We start from the raw sequence: 22824 nt of genomic DNA, 5'->3' as shown, positions 1-22824 counted from the left end.
GGTAAGTAGCATGAGCTGGCCGTGTGTTTTTGTTAATGACACACTCACGCACACACACACACACACACACACACACACACACACACACACTCACACGCACGCACACACACGCACAAAAAAACACACTGAAGACTTTTATTTTCTTTACTGTTATTCCAACATAATCAATAGTGAACACTGTCGGCTTTCGACACCAGTAATTAGGTAAAAGAGGAAGTTTCTGTGACTTGTAAACCAAAACATAACAAAACATAACAGAACATTTGTATTATGTTAAAGTGTGTATTGTTCTGATCCATTTGTTTTTTGTCTCATACTTTGATCTCTTCCTCATCTTCTGAAGATGATGCTGACTCGTTGCCATGGTCACAAACAGGAGACTCGTTGCCGTGGTTACTGACAGGAGAGTTGTTTCCGTGGTTACATACAGGAGACATGCTGCTGCTGCTCCCTCTGCTCCTCTGAGAGAAGGACGCTCCTCCATAATGGCGGGACAGGACGTGTGCCGCTCTCTGGAAGCGCTCGGCCTCTATCCCACATTCAGGAGGGTCCGCAGGGTTTCTCACTAAACTCTGCTCCTCTGGCTGTTTGCAGTTTGAGCCACTGCAGCGCCTCCTGCTGTTCATATGTCTGCTGTACACACTCAAACAAGGCTCAGGAGACAGCGCCTCAGGGCTCTGTACGGGCGTTTCTTCCTCCTCCTCCTCCTCCTCCTCCTCTTCCCCCTCTTGTCCCGCCCCTTCTCTGTCCGGCTGACTCTGATTGGAGGTCATGAGGCAGCTGTGGATGTCAATCATGCTGAGCACCTCGGTCATGAGGGAGGGGCCCAGGTCCAATGTGAAGGAGGTGAGGGAGTCGGAGCGCGGCAGGGAGCCCCGGCAGGACTCTCCGTCTGGGCCCGGTCGGTCCATGCGGGAGAGGCGGGGCAGGGTCACGAAGCCAGAATGGTAACCTGCCCACACACAGACAAACTTTAATCAGTTTTCTTCTCCTCAGGGAAAATAGCTTTATTTTTTAAGTCAGTTTTTTGTTGATTTGTTGATTTTATGTTATGTTAACTTTAGCCCTATGTGTAATGACAATGACATACTGGAGAAGTTACTTTATTGGGTTTCCATTCAGGTTTAGTTAAAATGTAACTATAGTTTAATGACTGTGCAGCAATGATTAGTTTCATTATGGCGTAGTGTTTAAATAAGGTGTAATCACAGATATATATATTTACATTTTACATTATTTTATTGTATTGGAATTATGGTTCAATAGAGTGTTACTGTAGTGCAACAATGGCTTACTGTACTTGCCATCGAACCAAAAATGACGGCAAAGAGAAGATGCTTAAAGGCCCCATCCTCCAGTGTATTGTAAATGTAACCCTGTCTCTGTGCTCTCGAGGACCCAATCGAATGGCTCTGCGTTGTGTTGTGATTTCTACTGGATTGGGGCCAGCAGTGCGGACAGGGAATACTAGGACTCGGGATGATGGTCGAGGCTGAACAGACGCTCCTCATTTATTCTTGTAAAACACAAATAGAAAAGCAGCGTAACGTCGCTGCGGGGGGCTTTTAAAGGCTTACAAAAAGTTAACGGAAAGGCCCGCGTGCCCTCTGCGGGCGGACATAAGATCACATCCTTACACCCACCCCCTCAATATTAGATGGCGTCTCAGACATCACAAATGTACCTTTGCAACACAACACTATAAACTAGAAATGCAATGGCTGCGCCATTGCGATTGACTGCGGAAATGCATCAAGCGAAAGCAGAAATTGCATAAACTCTTCAAATTGCATAATCAAATTTGCATAAACTGGTAAAATGCATAAAATGTCATGTTGCATAAACTGTATACACTGCATAAAGTGGTAAAATGCATGAATTAAATGCTTTAAAATGCATAAATCCAAAATGGCATAAACTCTTAAGTTGCATAAACGCTTTAAAATGCATTAACTGGTTAAATTCCATAAAGTGGTTACTTTGCATAAATTATTAATGTTGCATAAACTTTTTCAATTCCATAAACTGGTCAAACTGTTGAAAGTGCTTGATTGGCAGAAGCTGCACAAATGGCTGAAAGTCCTGGAGTCTCCCCATTGGCTGGATTCCCACATACACACCAATGCAAAAATTTCAAACTCTCGTATAAAAAAACTGGAAAACTGCAGAAGGCCATTTTTTTTCTCAAAACCCACAAGTTGCAGAAGCTGAACATGCACAAAGTGCAGAAATTGCAGAAAATGCAGAAAAAAGTGCAGAAAAGCATGGATTTGCGGCAGCCCCATTATAAGTCAATGCTAAAAATCTCCGACATTTCGGCCGATTGCGGAAAAAACGTAAGTTGCAGAAGTCCCAAAAGTAATAGCACCCTTCTCCTCAACATGCGGAACATTTTGATGCATAACTTGCATAAATTGCACAAAGCATGAAAGTGCTGAAAGCTGGAGAAAATCGGGAAAAAGATGGAAGAGGAATAATAATAAAGAACATGAAAACCAATAATTGACTGCGGAAGAATTCCGCAGTCAATCAATAAAATAAATGGTTGTGGTGACTAGTGTGTGTCAATGTGGAAGGCGGGATGGGGGGAGGGGGGGTTAGTCTCTAGTTCTGGAGCCCAGCCTGTCTTTTGCTCTCTGCCATATCTTCCGCCCTCGATCAATTTTTTGTTGAACTGATTCGCACTCAACAGCTCTCAGCTGAAAAGAGAGTCTTTTTGGAGGGTGTCTATTTCTAGGTGGGTTTCTTCGGATAATTTCTTGTTCAGGGGATGGTGGGTTTTCCTCTCGTTTTTCCTCCTGTTCCACAGCAGATGTCTCCAGAAATAGCTCATCCGGTTCTGCTTCACTATCCTGCTCATCCATATCCTCAAAGTGATCTTTGCCATTATCATCCTGCTTATTTTCTTCCTCTGGCTTTTCGCCATCTGATTCATTCTCTGAGGCACTGGCCATTTCATTTCTTTCACAAGTTTCTTCAACAGACTGTTCCGTGTTCATGGGTAAGAACATACATTGGGTGAGAAGGTTTCTATGGACCACTCTTTCTTTTTTCCCATTTTCTGACCGAATGACATAAATTGGGACTCCAGGCTGTTTCTTCAGGACCACATAGGGCTTTGATTCCCACCTGTCGCCCAACTTCTGTCGACCTTCAACAGCACAGATTTTAAACAGGACTCTGTCCCCTGGCTCAAATGTATGACTTTTAACCCGCCGGTCGTAGTGTTTCTTTTGCTGTTGCTTGGCCTGTCTAGAACTTTCATTAGCCTGAGTATAGGCAAACTTCAGGCAGTCTTGAAGGTCTTGAACATAGTCACTGTACTCAGAGGGAACGTCACTCGAGGTCAGGCCAAACACAAGATCAAGTGGCAGTCTGGGGTGCCTACCATACATCAGGAAGTAGGGACTGTAGCCTGTTGAGTCATGTTGAGTGCAGTTGTAGGCATGTGTCATTGCGTCAATATACTCATGCCAACGGGGCTTCAGATGAGGTTCCAGGGTGCCAAGCATATTCATAAGGGTCCGGTTGAACCTTTCAGTGGTTCCATTTCCCTGGGGATGGTACGGGCTCGTGTGGGTTTTGGTGATTCCTGTGATCTTGCATAGATCTCGCACAACCGCGCTCTCAAAGTTGCGCCCTTGATCTGAATGAAGTCTTGCAGGGAACCCAAAACGGCAAAAGAAATTCCTCCAGAGTACGCGTGCTACTGTGGGGGCCTTTTGGTCTTTTGTTGGATATGCCTGTGCAAAACGGGAGAAATGGTCAGTAACCACCAGCACGTTTTCAATCTTCCCCACAGACTTCTCCAGTGTCAGGAAATCGATACAGATCAGCTCCATAGGGGCGTTAGTATGTATGCTGACTAGGGGGGCTTTGAGACCCGCTGTAGGCGTCTTCCTGAGACAGCAACGCTCACACTGCTCACACCATATTTTGACATCGTGGAACATTTTAGGCCAGAAGAAACGTTCTCTGATGAGGGCAAAAGTCCGTTCAAACCCCAGGTGGCCTGATTCGTTGTGCAGGGCTGTCATAACTGGTCTCTGTAACGTTTGGGGTAGGACTAACTGATTGAACACACCACTTCGACCATCCCGGACAGAGCGAAAAAGGGTCCCATCTCTTACAACCAACTTCCTCCACTCTTTTAACAGAAGAGAAGTCCGCTCCTCCCATGTTTCCCTGTCTTGTCTGCCAGGTTTAGAATTCAAGGCTTTGTAACTCAGAATTGGCCCCACAACAAGATCTTCCTTCTGAGCGGCTCTGATTTCTTGTTTAGTCATTGAAGGAAGGCATTCAGTACCAGTATCATTGTATGGCTCTGTTTGCTGTTCTTCTACTCTTGCCTGGTTCAACTCAGTGGCTACTCTTTGTGGGCATGACTGCAGAGCTTTAGAGACATCATGACTTGACATTCTCGAGAGTGCGTCGGCATTCGCATTGTTCCTGCCTTGACGGTACTGTATGTCGAAATCAAAACCGGATAACTGTGAAACCCATCTTTGCCCAGTGGCATCCAATTTGGCAGTGGACATGACATATTTTAAGGGATTGTTATCGGTGAGTACAGAAAACCTGTGGCCGTACAGATGATCGAAATATTTTTCTGTCACGGCCCACTTGAGAGCCAAGAACTCCAGCTTGTGAGCTGGTTAGCGAGTTTCTGGTGGACTTAAACCCCTGCTGGCAAACGCAATCACCCTTTCAACTCCATCTTGGACTTGGGCTAGGACAGCACCCAGGCCTTCACCAGAGGCGTCCGTCTGCAGCACAAACGGCAAAGTGTAATCAGGGTATCCCAGCAGTGGAGCCGACGTGAGTCTTACTTTTAGCGTGTTAAATGCCTCGGTGCACTCATCAGTCCACAAAAAGGGGGCAGGAGCAGCAGATTTTTTTCTTCCCCTTTTTTTCTTCCTGGGGTCACCAGATGTGAGACGGTACAGGGGTGCGGCAATCTTCGCAAAACCTTCCACAAACCTCCTATAGTACCCTGCAAATCCCAAGAACTGCAGGACCTCCTTGCAATTGGTTGGTATCGGCCAGTCTCTCACTTTGCTTATCTTCTCAGGATCTGTGCGAATCCCTTCTGAGGACACCAGATGACCAAGGTATTGGACCTCCTTCCTCATGGGTGGCATTTTGAGGGTTTTAATTTAAGGCCATGGTCACGCAGCCTCTCGAACACCAACTGCAGACGCTGTAAATGCTCCTCAAAAGTTTTTGAAAAGATAATGAGGTCATCGAGGTAAATCAGAAGGTGCGAGTAGTTCAGGTCTCCAAAGCAGCAGGTCATCAACCTCTGAAATGTTGATGGGGCGTTTTGTAGACCGAATGGCATACGATTTGCTTCATAGAGACCCATTGGAGTGGTGAAAGCTGTTTTATGCTTATCTTGTTCAGCCACCTCCACTTGCCAATAACCAGATGTCAGGTCTAGGGTCGAGAAGAACTTAGCTTGACCAAGGGCCTCCAGAGCATCTTCGATTCTCGGGAGAGGGAATGCATCTCTGGTGCTGCAGGAATTTAGCTTTCTGTAATCGACACATATTCTTAACGAGTCATCTTTCTTGACAACCACAACAATGGGCGAGGCATAGCAACTTTTGCTTGGACGAATGACACCTGCCTCTTCCATGTCCTGTAACAGTTTCCTGACATCTTGCCACTGGGAAGGTGGAATTTTGCGATATGGGAGACGAAATGGTTTGAGGTCAACTAGAGGGATATCGTGTTGTATCGTTTTTGTATGGCCAAAGTCCATGGAGTGTTGGGAGAACACATCAGAGTTTCTCACCACCAGTTGCCTCAGATGCTGCCTTTGTTCCTCACTTTCCACCGCGGTGTCACTGAGATCCACAGGGCAAGGTAGGTTGTAGCCATCCTGGGGTTCAGGCACAACCTGGTCTTCGCTTTGACCCACGTCCATCTTGACACTTGTTGCACTTTGCTGTGCTGGGTCAAGCTGCTCATCACAACCCAAACAGCCCTCATTATCTTTCCAATGCAGCACATCTCTGATTAGGAATGTCTTTGCTAACCATGCATGTGGTTTGATAAGAACTGGTTGCGCAGTAAGATTCATCACTCTGATAGGAACACTGCCTTTTTTCACGTAAGCAAGCACCCTGCCCACAACAAGGCCTTCAGGCAGCTGGGAGTGGGCATGACTTTCAATCAGAGCAGTGTATGTCTTCTTTCTCGGCCCGCCCTTCACTTGGCACATTAAGTTAACCTCTTTTCCTGCAGGGACATAAATTTTGCGGCCAGTATAACATGCAGGGCCCACACAGTCTTCACGGTCCCCGGAATCATTGTCACCCACTTCCATGAGAGCGGTGTACCACTCAGGATGCTTCTCCTTGATCACAACCAGAAACTGCTTTCCATATTCTGCTTCAAGGTGGCGTTTAGAGGCCCGTATGACATTGGTCCCCACAAGTAGAGGAACATCTGTGCGGTACTCAGTGACGGGAACAACAAAGGTGGGCACATTAGCAAGCTCTTTGCCTAGGATTTTAAGATAAATGTACAGCACACCATAGTGGGGAATAGCATGGCCACCAGCCCCTTCCATAGGAATACTGGACTTCCGCAGGTCCAGTTTGCAAAGTTCAGGATGTGAGCGCCAGAAGACATCTGTGATTGTGGTTACTTGGGAGCCAGAATCAATAAGCGCTTTACAGCTTGTGCCATTTACCTCAACTTGGCCCTCATTTAAAGGTCCAACCAGCGGGGTCTCTGGCTCTTGTGAGTTCAGCAATTCCTGACTTCGTTGAGGGCCTTGTTGTGTGCCCATGGTTGCCCCAGTCACCACGGGCCTTAGGAGTTTAAAGGCTGACCGCCTGCAACAGCACTGCTATCTGGCATGACAGCAATGGGTGTATTAGCACTTGTGGGGGGCTCACTTTCAAGAAGCGTCCTGCATGACCTTGCCAGGTGCCCAGGTCGTCCACAGCGGTGGCATATTATTGTGGTTCTTTTGCTTGTGTCTCTCACTCCTGTACCTGGTTTGAATGGAGCTGGTTTGAATGGGGCCGAAGTGAACTTAGACTCCAGTTGGGCAAGGCGTTTACTTTGCTCCTCCTGACTGAGAGTGATACTCTTCACAAGTGCAGTTAGCTCAGAAAGCTCAGAGGATTGTTTGCCAGTATCTGCCCGATCAGCTGATCCACTTGCCTGCTTAGCTCCAGCAGTTTGTACCTGGTTGAACGCTTTCTTGTGTTTGGGCTGATTAAATCGCTTAGAGTCTCTGGCAAGGTTCCTGAGCTCAACTTGAAGTTCTCGGAAGCTAAACAATCTTGGTTTCATGGGTGCAATTCTCATAAACACCTCCTCATCAGTCAATCCTCTCATAAACTGCCTGACCAGTTTTGCATCACGGTCTGGAAATGGCCGGCCCCCGTTCTGAACATCTTCCACCTCCTTCAGAGTGGCCTCCAAAGCAATGGCAAAAGAGCAGGCTGTCTCTCCTGCACGTTGGGTTCTCTCATAAAAGTCCGCCAGAGGGTCTAGAGATCTCTGCATGTCACCATACTCTGCCCGTAACTCGTCAAAAGCTCTTTCAGGTAGTTGTTCTGAAAGGGGAAGATTTAGAACCAGCCTCCTAGCTTCACTGCTCAAGTGACGGACAATGGTGGCAAAGCTGAGGTGGGATGGCAGATTTCCAGCATCCAGAAGATATTGCATATCTCTGATCCAGTCTTCAATCAGGATTCTGCACTCTGCACCTCCACTGAACACTTGAACATTTCTCACTTGATGCATTTGAGTAAAACTAGGGTGACTAGACTGAGCTGGCTGAGAATAAATGAGAGCTTGAGAGGGTGCAGCTTGTGGGCTCCAACTAATAGCTTGGTCAGGGCTCTGGCTTGTTACAGGGGGAGGCATGTGACTTGCCAGGCTTGGTAATGCGTATTGTTGGGCTTGCATTTGTGGCCAAGAATCAGTAGGGGAATGGTAGGAGAGAAATCTTGGAGCTTGCCCCCATATTGGTTGCTGGCTCCCAAAGGGCCGAGGTTGAGTTGCTGATTGGCTCTGACCACCAACTGTGTTTTGTATACCAGCTTGGGGAGGTGGCCTTGGAACTGCTGCCTGAGACAGCCTGGATGCAGGGTAAACCCCCGGGGCAGGGTGGGAATTCTCAGTACCTGTTGGCATATGCATGCTGGTGTCAACCCCTTGAGAACATGCTTGGTGGCTTGGGGGCTGATAGGAAGGATAGTGCTGTGGATGAAATGGGGGGCTACAGGACTCTGGAGGTGTCAGCATAATGTTTGATGATGGTTGCTGGCCCTGATGCTGTGGGGCATACTGCTGTGGGGGTTCATTTGGATTCATGGTAATTACAGTTTGATCGAGGAAATCTGCTTACAGGAGGCTGGTATAACTTTGGTCTTACTGCAGGAGGGAGGGTTGATAAGGGACGTCGGGGGGTGTCTTCATTAGGTCCTTGCATTTTGGACAGTAATTTCAAAATGTGGCATAAATATGTGTAGGCCTAACAAGCTGTAATAACGAAATAATAATACAGCATTTACACAAACCACAATCTGTGCTGAAGATTACAAACACTCTTTTTTTTTTTTTTTCAGTGTATTTTTTTTTTTTTTTTTCAGTGTATTTATTTATTTATTTATTTTTTTTAACTTGTAGCTACCGGTATATGTGTTTCGAAACTGACGCACAAAACATAACAGCAAATACGGAGGATAAAACCAATATTGATCTCAGTCCTGAAGGGTTGTCTGCTCGTCCTGGAAACCACCGTTCGGGCTCACGGCACCAAAGATGTAACCCTGTCTCTGTGCTCTCGAGGACCCAATCGAATGGCTCTGCGTTGTGTTGTGATTTCTACTGGATTGGGGCCAGCAGTGCGGACAGGGAATACTAGGACTCGGGATGATGGTCGAGGCTGAACAGACGCTCCTCATTTATTCTTGTAAAACACAAATAGAAAAGCAGCGTAACGTCGCTGCGGGGGGCTTTTAAAGGCTTACAAAAAGTTAACGGAAAGGCCCGCGTGCCCTCTGCGGGCGGACATAAGATCACATCCTTACATAAAAGAAGACGTTTGTGGAAGAAAATACTTTTGTAAACTGTGCATCTAATAGAAAAAAAGTTATTTTTAAAATATCAATCGTGTTGATTGTTGACATTATTATGATGATATTGCTCCATGAAAGTTCTGAAATTTGCTCATTAACTTGTCCCTGTGAGATTACTGATAAACAAACAAAAAAACCTGGTACAGAGCCTTTAAGAACGTGTGAAGGCCAACACTTCAACATTTTCACCAGGCGATGGCAGTGTTAAACAGAGTGCAATTTAACAACTCGCAGCCTCTGACCTCACAGTTTTACTGAAGAAAAAAAGTAAAATCATTTTCAACCATGAAAAAAATGTCTAAAACCAAGACTGTGCCATCATAGATCGAGTGTTTGTCATCATAAAAACATACCATTGTGTAGTGTAGTGTTTATTAAAGTCAGACCACAAACATTATTTCAAGGTTTGAGAAAGTTGTCATCAGGACCAAATGTCACCGCTCAGCTAAGGGACGAGTCTGAAGTTAAAGGGACTATACAGAGTTTAAAAATGTAAAAAATAAGTATTTTCCTCCCCCTACAATGTCCTAATGTGAACTGGTCTGAGCTCAGACCAGTTCACCACAACTGCCTCTAAAATCCTGCACCTTCACTCAAAAAGGTCAGGCCGTCATTCACTTGCCTGGCTCTGCCATACTCTTCCCTGTCCATTCCATGCAGGGAATTAGTCTGGTCACGGAGCAATTGGAGCAGTTTGAACGGGCGGGCCTAACGCGCACAGATTGTCAGTGAAATAAACCAATTAGCGATTAGCGGACGTGACGACAGCCGTGTCCAATTAAACAAATATAAAGTGAATATAAACTCACGCGGAGAACGCGAGGCAAAATCCTTGACTACTTCATCCAATGATTAGTTTTGGCTGATGTTAACGTTAATTGAACTAAAAACATAGAGGTACAGCGAGTGACGTAACCTTCTCATTTCTCTGTGACGGTCGTGATTGGTTCGGCTCGGCCTTAGCCGCCAATCAACAACTTGTCTACCGTGCGTGGCCAGACCCACCTTCTTTCGTGCAGAAAGAAGGTGGGTGTGGTTTATCAGGCTAGTCATTCACGAGCTTAATACAGAAGCTGCAGTTACACAAAAGACCTGAGGTGGCAGTAGTGAGCATAAAATGGCTAACTTGCATCTAGCCCCTTTAAGAGCAGGACTATAATGACCTCTGAGAAGAGGAGCGAGCTCTAACACTGACTAAATGTGAATGTAAGTTCAGAACTACCAGTGTGTTCCCGTCCCTAGCTCTATCTTTACTGTTCTACAAGTGCATATTACTTGGTATATAAATAGTATATACTATATAGTTGCTACACACATATAGTTGCTGATTCACTGTCAACAATAAACAATTATAACCACTACCATATAAAGCTGCACTAAAAAATAAATAAAAAAATAATGCAACTTTTTATGTAAAAATCAATCAATCAATCAATGGTTTTGTAGAGCCCAATATCACAACAGGACCTTCCTCACAAGGCTGCACCAAATATTAATGCAACAAAACCGAAATAAGACAGTGTAAAGTTCAGGCAAATTAAGTATCCAGGCAAACATAAAGGAGCGTCATCGAGACCAATATGATGGAAAGTAAAGGTGCCATGCTGACCACTCATATAGCTGCTGGGTTACTACAAGGTCATATACGCACAAACAAGATCCTTTTTCACATAAAAAGTTGCATAATGCACCTTTAAAAGAAGTTCAGTTGAAGAAATAGATGCAGTATAAAACACAATAATACAGTGATGTATTTATTGGTCTGTGCAGATCCCTGATGCAGAGATATGACCGTGAGGGTATTTCCAGTGTGTTTGGTGCACACTGCTGCCTGCAGCGCTCTGATTGGCTGAAGTATGTTTACTGACAGAGATGACAGGAAATGCCCTTAACCAGTCATGTTTGTGGTTTAGAGACCTGTTTGTTTACAGCCAGGTGTTGTCTGGGTAACCACTGGGTGACTCTGGGGAACGTGGGAAGGAAGTTAAAAGCAGGGACTTGATTTGCTGCTATTGTTGTGTTGATTGACATTTACAGGAGTTATAGTGGGTGGACGGTGACATGCAGGGAGAGTATTTGGAAAAAGCTTTTTCTATTCCTCACATGCACTGTATACAGTACAAGTTCAATAAATCATAATATGGCCTCTGAGTTTATTACTTCTGGGTTCACCAACTCCTTAAAAGACAGCAGAGATCACAGAGGGGTGCCATCACAGCATCACATCGCATCCAACAGCTTTGTCAGAGGTATTTTTAAAAGCCTTTTACCAAATGCTTCTATTTTTCTAAACTACTTGTCCAAGTAGCTCCCTAAAGGCTTTGTGCAGTTTTACATACGCTTGATGAGTCACATTTGAGATGCTTTTTCTTTTTGTTCTGAAAATGTTGCACACAATCTGCAAACATTTGTGTGAATAAGTGTAAACTCATGTCATTTCCTTTAATTGTGTTAAAATATCTTTTCAGGGTGGACTCCACTTAAGTTGCCATTTTGGATGCGTAAAAATAGTTGGTATAATTTGTTGTGACATGGCATAGCAGCAATCTACTGAATACCCTCTATACTTCAAGTAGATTTCACTCTACTACAAAAGCACAGCCACTTTGAATGGACAAAACCACAAATCCAAGGCCACTGGAGATGCTGTGGGACAGACAGGAAAGGAGGAGAGGACGTTTCTGCATCATTGGGGCCACAGTGATTCTTATCAAGCAAAATATGTTGTTGTAAGTGTGTGGGTTTCGTGCTGTTTTTGAAAGGCTTTGGGGTGTGGCTGTTGATAACCCTGATTTGAGGGATAGCGAGGTTCTAAACATGTGGTGCCCGTACCATAGATGATCCTGGTTTAGGACTTGTCACATCCGACGACTGGCAAAGTTTAGGTTTAGTGTTAGTTTACCCTTGATTTAGTTCTTGCTTTTGGACCTGGTTTTGCTTTGAGAGTTTCCTGTATCTCCTTGTCTCTCGTGCTTCAGTGGGGGATTTGTTGGATAAGAAACATTTATGAAGGACAATATTTGCCTCATTGTCCATTTAACTGTGTAGAGTGAATGTAAAATAAAGAAGTGCCAGTGTCAGAGGCTCACCAAATGTACAAAGCGCGTCGTCTGTCGAGCTGAGCGAGCTGGTCAACGCCGCCCTCTGCAGGCAGCCGTTGGGAGAGTCCACCGTATTGAGCTGGGGCAAAGAGATGGCATTCTTGATGATGGGCGACACCTCGGGGGGTGGAGATGACAGGTCACGTGACCCGCCCCTCGGCCTCAGCCCAGAGTTCTTGCGCACGTTTTTGAACTTGCGTGTGAAAAAGCCAGTCCTGGAGGTGTTGGAGTCCGGACTTCCCGGCTCCCTGACCCCCCCTCCTCCGTAATTACTGAGGAAAGAGGTGTCCCCGAACACGTCGCCCCCGCGCCCGACGTGCATGGTGTGGCGGAAGTCTCCCATGGGTGGGCCGATCATGTCCACAGACAGGTCGCTCTTGAAGTGCCGTTTGGCCTGAGAGCTGGACACCAGGCCCTTGATGCCCGGCAGTTTGCCCAGGCTCATCCTGCCACACTCTGATCCTTCAACGTCAGTGGGATTTCTTCTTTGGCAAGTGCCAGTTCAAACTCAGCAGTCTGTAAAAGGAAAAGAGGAGGTTTTTATTTTACAAAGAGGTCTTGGTCTGATGGATTAAAGTGCATATGACAGGTTTTAATGCTTTTGAAAATGACTTATTTATAACATCAGTTGCAAGTTCATCATTTTATTTCAGTGAAGCAGCAAGTTATTTTTATTTGAATTTTAAGCTGCTGACAGGAAGTGACATAGATAAAGGAAAAGTTCCATAGCAGTTCGACTCATTTCTCATTGACTTAACATGGTTGGCACGGCAACAGTTTAAGATGGTTTGCCTTCATCTATGTCACTTCCTGTCAGAGTCCAATAAGGAAGTGAAGCTATAAACATCACAAAAATGGTCAAACTGAAGAAAGCTGGGTACAATCTTTAGCAAAATCTTAAATATATTTGTGTTAACTATGTTTTAGCAAAAAATGTTTCTGATGTGTCACTTTTTAAAGACATGGGCAGAAATGGTTGGCTGACGTGTCACTTTGTTACGTTAGAGGTTATAATATTTGACCAGTAGAGTATGATCGAAACAAAATTAGTCTAAAATAGATGTAAAGTTGTCCAAACTGTCTAAACCAGATAAACACCAGATTTAAAATCATGGATCCAGATTTTGCTAAACATTTCAGAACAGCGTGGCATGGGCTTCCAAGTCTTTTTTAACTTGACTAACCAATGTATTCCTTTTTTTTTTTTTTTTTTATCTTTTTACTTGTATAGTTGGTATGGATGTGTGAGTGTACCAGACCACAAATGAAGTTCCCTCACTGGAAAAATAAAGTTCTTTGAATTGAATTGAACATACACTAGAATCAGCCACAAGAGAAAGTATTTTTAATTTACTAGCAAACTCCTCATTTAGCTCCCGGTCTGGGCACTTAAATGTTTATCTTTGGAAGGTGAAGTGTGTCTGCTACATGCAAAAAAACGACACACTACAAAGCTGAGTATAAACATTTTCTGCATCTGTCTTTCACGAAACACGATCTCTTGTTTCACAAAGTCGTGTGCTCACAGAGAAGACTTTACTCTGACTGGAATAACAAAAGGCATTTCCGCTTCATTTTGGTGACCATGTTTATGCGGCGTAGGCCTGGCAGCGTGTTCACATTTAGCTGTTTGTGGACAGAGCCAGAGGGGAAAAAAACAACCACAAAGAGAGATTGGGATTGAGATTGGATCCAACCTCTCAGCTGCTTTGTGGGGCATGTGGTTACAAAATAAAACGGTATAACATTTAAAGTGCAAGCTGCAAAAACTTCCAGACACCCAGACTGTCACAAACAAGAAAGAGAAACAACAATGGAAGACTTCATAATACAGTCACTACAGCCTAAAGCAGCGCATGATGTATATGTTCTGGTGTCTATAAATGAATAACAGATGACAACAAATGTGTGTGAACGTTTTTTTAAATCATGAATTAAGTATTTCTTACAAATGCTTTACAATTTTTAATCGTGTTATTATATATATTTATAAATAATAATCGTAACCACCTGTTTTCAGTGAAATAAACCTGTCTGGCATCCTGGAACACATGGGTTAATCTTTGAATATACCTTTCTGAAGCTCTTTCACCGGGCCTCCATTGTAGACCATCTCCGTCCTGCTAAAGGGCTTCATCCATGTGTGTGACCCTCCAGCCCGCGGGACATCCTGTGACCACCTCCCGTCGCGGCACAGTGCTCTCTTATTCACACCAGTGAGATCTGTCGCAGCAAAAAAGACGGCTTACGCAAACGGGCCAACGAGTAAAACGTCCTAATCCAGCCGGTGTTTTGTCTGCACGCTGCGGCGAAGGTAAGGCTGCTCACCGATTGGCCATGAAAGGGATTAGCCGATAATCTGCCCTGTCTTCTCTTCTTCTTGAACTCCAAATGCTTGCTTTCTGCCTTCCTCAATCCACTTAGGGCCAACGGAGGTGTCCGGTTAGGGGTCTGTTGGTTCAGTCAAGGCCAACTGAAAAGAGGAAGAAAGTTCAGGTAGTCTTGAATAGATTCAGGTTCAGTGAAGGTTCTTGGATGTACGACTGAGATTACACAGCCAATAGATTCAGGTGCATATGACAAGTTTTTATGTTCTAATTCATATTTGATGGTGTAATGCCAGTGGAAGGTATTAATCATAATTTTACAACAGCGAAGTGGCAAATGTATGCTTCATTGTTGAAAAAGAAAGAAAATGTTATGTTTCAAAACTTCAAAGATATGTAAAGATTCAGATTTCCATATTCAAGGCATAGAACTTGTGGCCCTTATGTACAGTATGTTGCACAGTGAGAGCTTTGGATCTGGAATATTTATATCTTTTTATGTCACGTCCTTTACCCATTTACAATAAAGTAAAATAATAAGCATCACAACCAGGAAAGCTTGGTAAGAAATGTAATAATGTCCTCTTCTACTTTGAAATTGTTTGGAGAAGATGATGCATTTTTATGATGTAAAACGATTGCGCTTCAACCACAAATGTTCAACATGGTTATGCATCACAATAACTGGAAATCAATAACTTTTTTCAGACTTTGGTCAGATTGGGAGATTGGGTAGTAGAGTCCTCCTGGGCCAATGTAATCTTACGTCATGTGACCACCTGAGAGCAGATCCAGGCTGGATTAATGTCAAGGCAACCAGACCCAGGTGATGGTGCCACTCTGCCACCATGGCATAGATTAGCTTCTGTTCTAATCTAACTAATCCCAGTTCAAAGCACCAGGACGAACTGGAGTGGTTACAGTTTGGGCTCTAACTCTGAGCTCCAACTCAAAATCAAACATATAAAGTACAAAACTGGAAATGTCAGAAATTGTTTTAAAAGATTGAAAAGTTGCTCCAACCTCCATCCTATATACAGTCCTGTCCAACAAAGCCAATTACCAAAAAAATAATTGAGGAGTAAGGGTTCAATGGGGTGCACAGACGTCATTACTGTAACTATCACACAGAGGATCTGCCTCTGCTCAGGACAAACTCATTGCCATGTTTTGCTTTTGCTATATTTGTCCCTTATGTCTTGCGCCGTTCCCCCCCTTCTCGCACCGCTCTAAATCACATAGGAGTTATGGTCTGAAGAGGTGCACTGTGGGAGCGGTATGCACACAGACAGGGCTGCGGTGCACTGTGGGTCAGAGATTTCTTCCTCCGCTGCGGTGGCCGTGGTCACTTCGCTCTGACCAGTGAAAGTCGCTGCAAAATACGACAGGAACAACGTGGCAGGAAAACTCTGACATGTGCATTTAGATGTTTTTTCTTCTTCACGTGTTTAAAAATCCATCTCTACATCCATCTTATATTTGGGATCTATAATATGATTAGACGGGATATAAACTGGGATACTTCTGAAACTGTGTGCGAGGTTATTTTGATATTGTTATTTATCATTTATTTACTGCAACACGTAATGCAGCCCTGACTTTCAGGCTAGTCCCACCCTTGGAGAAAGAACTGGGGTGGTCCCTGGTGTCGTTTGGGATGGTTATATAGTGGCGAGAAAAAGTGAGTACACCGTTTGGAATTTCTCACATTTCTGCCTAAATTGATGCCAAATGTGGTCTGATCATCAAAATCACAGGAATGATTAAACTCTGCTAATACCACCCAAACATTTACATTTGATCATATTTTTTATCTGCCATAACATGTAAACATTCACAGGACAGCCTGGAATAAGTAAGTACACCGCCTGAATCTCACTGAACTGCAGCAGTTTTGTAAAGAGGAATGGTTCAAGATTCATCCTGATCGAACCCTTGTATCAACTATCTTTTATAGCAATAACTGCTTTTGTGTAGTTGCAGATTAGACGCTCACAACGATCAGGATGAATCTTGGACCCTTCCTCTTTACAAAACTGCTGTAGTTCAGTGAGTTTCAGGCGGTGTACTCACTTATTCCACACTGTCCTGTGAATGTTTACATGTTGTGGCCAATAAAAATATGATCAAATGTAAATGTTTGGGTGGAATTAGTTTAAGCAGACACTGTTTAATCATTCATGCGATTTTCAGGTACTTGCAAACTATGTCAATAGACTAACTTGAGCTAAAAACGATATAAAAAGTGGGGAAATACGCGTGGGACGACTCCATTAGCTGCTGGGTCAGTGTTGGCCTATACCGTACATAACACAATGTAGTGTTCAATGCTTTAATGTGAGCGATAATATCTTACATTCTGAAGCTTCCATTAGTTTATGATGTAAAATGTAAAACATAGGGGCTATTGTTCACATTAAAGCAGCCTTGGACAATGTTTGTTAGTTCCCAGAAACATTGTGGATATCCATGGTTGGAAACAGTGAATTTAAAACATTTTATGAACTCTACACCAATTCATTTAGTTTATTCCATTTGAAAACAAAAATGTTTGTTGTTGTGACGGTTAGATAAATGTGCGTCAGTAGCTTCTTTATTATTAGAGGGAATGCAGACATACACTGGATTCCTGTTGATCTCTGTGTCGAAATCAACTTATTCAAATTCAGATGTCGTCACTAAATTACCATGTGAGCCCTGAAGGTGATTTTTTTTTTTTTTTTACAGAATCCTCTACGGCCCGTGCATCTCAAACAACAGCAGGCTGAACAAGCACCGCACTATTTACATGTAACACCTCTCCTCCTTTAAGATGTGTCTTTTAGAGCGAGGGAAAAGCGTCCGAACCAACAGTGTAAGGCAAACAAGTCTCAGTGCATGACAATGGTCTGGCAGAAGAACATGTGTAAGCAAATGCTGTCTGTCCAAACTTCACGCAGAAAACACACAGAGGTGCAGAAAGGTGCGGGAAGTGCACCACTGAAGGACTGTGGCTAACTCAAAACCTTTACTGTTTGTGTCCCATGTTTCATTGAACAAAACTCAATAAATTCTGTGCAGTCATTAACTCAACAAGTTATCTTTTCATTCTTCAGGAATTATTCATTTTATGCAAGTTACCATTTTTCTGGCTACACTGGCACAAAAAAACAGCACAGATGAACGTCACATAAATAATGTAAAAGAATCAGGCAATGCTCTTATTAACTGTTTTACTCTGCACATAGTTGCGTGTTTTACTCCTGAATATCATAATCAACAGGAAGTCATTTTTTAGAAGCGGATGTAAACATGCATTTAAAACAGATGTAAGCAGCATTCACTATCCCGTCCTATTCTTACCTTTAGGCAGCGACTGTGCAGAGAAGTATTCCAACATGGCCCTTGGCTTTACATGAGGGTTGCTCAGTGAGGCCACGAGTCCGCTCTGAGCTGCACCAAACAAGAGGGGCACATGGGGATGAAGACAAGGGAGGAAGAGGAGGAGGAGGAGGCGAGGGCTGGGCTACAGGCTGGACACAAGTGGATTAAATGTAGCAGGGAAAAAATGCAAACAACAGTGTTTCTAAATGTTTCAAAGTTGAATTCTGAGTTAGTAAATGCATGTCTGGTAATACTTTCCCCTGTGTATCGTGTCCTTGTACATGCTGATGCTGTTTATTCCTTTTTTTAGGCCTATGGAGAATGGCTGATGTCAGAGCTGATTTGAAGTGAAAGATTTGGCACAGATCTCAGGTTCATGTTTACACTATGATGAAGAAAGATGGAGGGAGTAGACGAGGGGGGCATGAGAATGGGACGGATCCGCACCCGAAGACGACAGCTGAGTGTGAGAGATGAGCGTTACAAGATGGTGATATTATTGCATGAAATAAAGTATGATAAAGCTCCCTCCGTGGTTCTGGAAGTCTCATTACTCCCCCGAATTTCCAAATCGTTCCAATTTGATTAAACTTTTTAATTAAGTGTTCATTGTTGTTGTCTTCTCAGATTCCTAAGCTTTAGATTGAAGGTCTGGAACTGATTGATTGAAAGAAACCCGCTGGCACGAAGAGAAATTGCAACACATGGTTAATCCAAATACTTTGATTTGGTGAGGGAAAAGGGGCGGGCTAACCACTATGCCATCATTCTGCTGAATTTTACAGCCGAACAGTCATGTGATTTCAGACTAGCTGAAATCCATTTGCAGTCATAAAGACATGCAAGGTCTGTGTTCATATCTCAAATGGATGTTAGAGGGATCAAGGCATCTCTGTCTAGTGCAGCGTAATTCCACTAAAGACAATAATGTCCTTATGGAATCCAGATGTGCAGTTGCAGAGCATCCTTCAGGAAGTGGAGCTGAACAGTTGATAGAGTGTGGGCCGGCTGAGGTTTGAAGTAGCGGACAGGAGTCACCCTCTGAGGCAGTGTTTGGGCTACACTCCTGTTTCCATGTGCTGGGATGGGACAGGAAGCTGGCGCGCGGACAATAAACCTTTGTAATGTTAGCCCACACTGCTAAAATGAATAAAGACTGACAGAATCCAGTGTAATGAAACTGTTAGAAGTACAGGGAGACGACAGAATGGCTTTGATTTGGAAAAGGTTCATATCATGATTTATTCAGGTTTAATTTTCACCGACATTTTAAGTTAAAGCAGAACTAAGTACTCATGCCCCTAGAGGCCATAAGCACCACTGCAGGTGTTGTAGCATGTTGCGGTTTGTTTACTCATTAATTGTCCGTGAGAGTAAATACTACGCTGACAGAAAACACAAAGGGAGAGAGGGATATTGTACATCCAATTACACCATGGAGATCATTTTTTTCACTCCAACTTGGCTGTAAATACTGTTTAAGTGGCGCTAGCCTGCAGTTAGCTTTGCCCGTTAGCCTGTTAGCTTCTTCGTGCTTCCATTAGTGTGTATTGCACCTCCGACTCAAAGGCATGAAAGTTGCAATGTGGTTTTCTGGCCAGAGACACCAGGGGGAGATGAAAGACCCCCAATCATCCCATTAACACTTGTATTACCCCCAGAGGGATTATGAAAAGGATTTATTGAGGTAAACAAGTGACTTGATTCTTCTGCACACTAGGGTAAAATGCAAGAGCAACAAAGCAACATGTTTTTCAAAGATCTCTGTGGCCCTATAGTGATGAGGGGTTTTTGCAAACATTGTAACCTGATTAAAGCCAAAAATAAATCTGCATTTTGAGCTCGATCCGGTATGTTATTAGAAAACCTTATTCATTTTAAAATAACCTACTGTATAAAACTGACTGATCACGCCTTATGTCTTCCCTCACCTCTCCCACATTATTTGCACTAGGTATAAATAATAAAGTAATTCATCCAGTGCCAATGGTGAGACAGAGGAGGCGCAGACCCCGGCAGCAGCCTCACAGACAGTGCAGATTAACCCCCATGGTTTTCTTGAGTGATCGCTTCAAGGGCCGAAAGACACTCAAAACATCCATTGTGCTTCCAGACTTCAATACGCGCTGGACTCACGGCTAAAGAATGCACACTCGCCGGAGAGGATGAAGTAGCTCCCATCGCTCATGCACTACCCAATAAAACACTTTTATGTGGGACAGTCATGCAGGGGAGCTTAAGTGAAAGTCTGGCTTTACGGAAATTAAAATATGTTGCGCGTACATTGACATATCTACACGTGCTATGCGGATGGTTTCTTCATATCTGGGGTTTTTAGACTGCTTTCTGTCAAGTTTGCATATTCTTAGGAGTAACGTCGTACATTCCATGGTAAAAATATTGTCTGCTTTAGTCTATTACTATATTTGTGTTTATATTCATGGAGCCTGCTTTGTGTGGTTGACTGAAGACATTCTTTTACAACTGTTTACGTGAGTGAAAGTGCCACAGTGGTGAAATGTCTGCCGCTCAGATATAGATAGCAACGCTCTACCCTGTAATTACTGGGGCAATGCAAAGCTAAAAAGGAAAGCAACATGCGAAGTGCCATCGAACCACATGGGCTTGTAAAGTTAACAAAACAACAGTGATTCTTAGGGGGAAATGATCTCCAGGTTTTGGGCAAGAATCACAAGTGGAATTGGCTTAAAATACAATAATGTAAAGTAATGTCATGCTAACCAGTGCTTAAACATCATCATCTAGAGGCCCATTTGGTGAGACTGTGAGAATTGCACAAGATTGATTAAAGAGTGATGTTATTTGTGTTGTCATTATCATTTTTACATCCCACAATACTGACCCAAGATTCTAACTGCGTCCATCTTTGTCCCTGGTTTGATACACTGGCCTCTTATTTGCTTGAACAGTGAAATCCATCCCAGTGACCTTGTGTTATTTTGCTTTTATTCAACGTTAAACAGGAAATTGCACGGCTTTATCCTCATTACAGAGGAATATTAAGATCCCCTCTCCGGTTATTCAGTGTTATGAGCAATGGCTGTAAACACTACACTCAAAAGAAGTACAAGCTACCATTTCAAATCTTGTCTTATGTCTCAAGCATTCTCCGTTTCTGTTACTGTTTTCCCAAAAAAAAAAAAAAAAAAAAAGTGTAAAAGAGAAGCATTCTCCCACTTTACAAAGGGCCGATTCTGTGCAGCTGTCAGCCTTGAGTCATGGACAGAGCCACTGGGGGTCAGGCGCAGTGTAAAAGCCTGTTATGTGCCAGAGAGGGGCCGAATGGTACAAATGCAGTAATGAAAACCGCAGAAGCTATGTGATAGCGGCTGAGGTAAAAGCGTATTGAGATGAGGTCAGTCTGCTGTTGGATTGGCAGTCACAGCAACAGTTGAGGCGGTCGTAGTAGTTCAAAGATTTAGAATTGAAATCGAAGTGGAGAGTGGACAACGGAAGCAGTGGGTTAAAGCAAATCGGACAAGGCGCCAAAGGGCCAAAATCTGTCACTGAGCATCTCGTAAAATATGATAAAAGAAGAGTCCATTACAGGCGCATTATATAGAGCGCCAGTCAGTTTTTTTAACTCGTATGCGGCGACTTTATCCTCTGAACAGAGCATATTTTCTCCTGTTCAACTTTACCCAAATCTAAAAGCTTCTCGACTGGTGTAACACCTCATTTGATTTTTTTTTCTCACATTTTTTACCATGTTTTTGATACTTTTTCATTACTTTTTTGTGCTTTAATGTCGTGTTTTTGTCCCTTTTTATCCCTTTTTTGTTGTGTTTTCTATGCTTTTTTTCATTGCTTTGTTTTCATCTCTTTTTGTCATTTTTTTCTTCATGTTTTTGTTGGTTTTTGTCATGTTTTCACCACATTTATTTTGTCCCGTTTGTTGTGTTCACTTTTTCATTGCTTTGAGTGTTGCTTTCCCAGCACATTTTTGTTCCATCTTCATCCCAGTTTTTGTTGCTATCTTTATGCTTTTTTCTTAAACTTTTAGATCGTTGCAAATCGATTATAGCTTATTGATCAGGTCACTCCTCTCCTTCCTAGAAGCTATTGCCTTCCATCTGACACAGGTACATGAGCCAGGCCGGAGTCAACCGAGAAGCAAAGCCTCTCACTGGGATACTCAGGGCTGGGATCCTGAAAAAAAAGTAGCTGCAGTATGTTGTAGTAGTGGTGTTACTACAGTGTTACAACAAGATTTGCTTCTTTGTTTAGATTGTAATAAAATGTTGATATAAAAAGAGAAATTTCCATCTTTACTAATGTACACTTAGGTAACTTTACATTACTGATGGTCTTCATTGGAATCTTCATTACACATCAGCTGAACTTAGCCTCACCAGTAAAGTGTGGGTTAGTGTGGGGTCCAGCAGGGTGTTGTGTGCGTCACATTCCTGCATACACAAACCACGGCTCTGGGTGTACTTCTGTCAATGCCTCCTCTGTCGCCGTCACCTCAGAGACTGCTGCTGGAATGCTCATTCTTTCCCAAACAGACACCCTGATTCCGGGACGCGCTGCTGGATGGACCGACTGGCTGACCGACTGTGAAAGAGGCAGAAAAACAGACAGTCAGGGGGGTACAAGGAACACAAACACACAGCACAACATCTGATTATGACACTTTACAATAAATACTTTTTGGACAACTTCACACCATAAATAAGACTTAGAACTGGATTTTCGTTGATCTAGTATTTGTGACTTTTGTTGCGACTGCTGATAAACTTGGTATTCATTCCTACGTCAACTGAGGTTCTAAACATTTACTTGTGTGTTTATACGTCTTTGACTGGTCTGTTTCCCCTGTGCCACTTTTAACTTGACCGGGCCTGCACTGCAGCTCTAATGTGCCTGGACTCTAGAGCTGAAATGGCAAGTACATTTCTTTAA

At 43.4% G+C, this 22824-nt stretch overlaps 1 protein-coding gene across 1 annotated transcript; it reads right to left on the bottom strand.

Annotated features, from left to right (window-relative positions):
- Window positions 1–240: 240 nt before the first annotated feature.
- On the bottom strand, window positions 241–18104 carry cdc42ep1b (CDC42 effector protein (Rho GTPase binding) 1b). Its single transcript, XM_079563967.1, has 5 exons — window positions 17878–18104; window positions 14537–14681; window positions 14282–14431; window positions 12197–12724; window positions 241–952 (listed from the first exon to the last, which is right to left on the bottom strand). Exons 4-5 carry the CDS (start codon window positions 12651–12653, stop codon window positions 312–314), a joined length of 1098 nt encoding a protein of 365 aa, XP_079420093.1. The 5' UTR covers window positions 12654–12724; window positions 14282–14431; window positions 14537–14681; window positions 17878–18104; the 3' UTR covers window positions 241–311.
- Window positions 18105–22824: the final 4720 nt, after the last annotated feature.

The sequence above is a fragment of the Gobius niger genome, assembly GCF_951799975.1.
Source record: "Gobius niger genome assembly, chromosome: 10".
Classification (NCBI taxonomy): domain Eukaryota; kingdom Metazoa; phylum Chordata; class Actinopteri; order Gobiiformes; family Gobiidae; genus Gobius; species Gobius niger.
The sequence above is the reverse complement of the archived record's forward strand: the minus strand, read 5'-3'. Positions and strand labels throughout refer to the sequence as shown.

What these genes read in the sequence shown, in the direction of transcription:
- cdc42ep1b (XM_079563967.1), bottom strand. Translation starts at nt 12,653, where the DNA reads ATGAGCCTGGGCAAACTGCCGGGCATCAAGGGCCTGGTGTCCAGCTCT. An exon ending in CGACGCGCTTTGTACATTTG is followed by an intron (nt 953 to 12,196) that starts GTGAGCCTCTGA and finishes GTGTGTGGGCAG; the next exon opens with GTTACCATTCTGGCTTCGTG.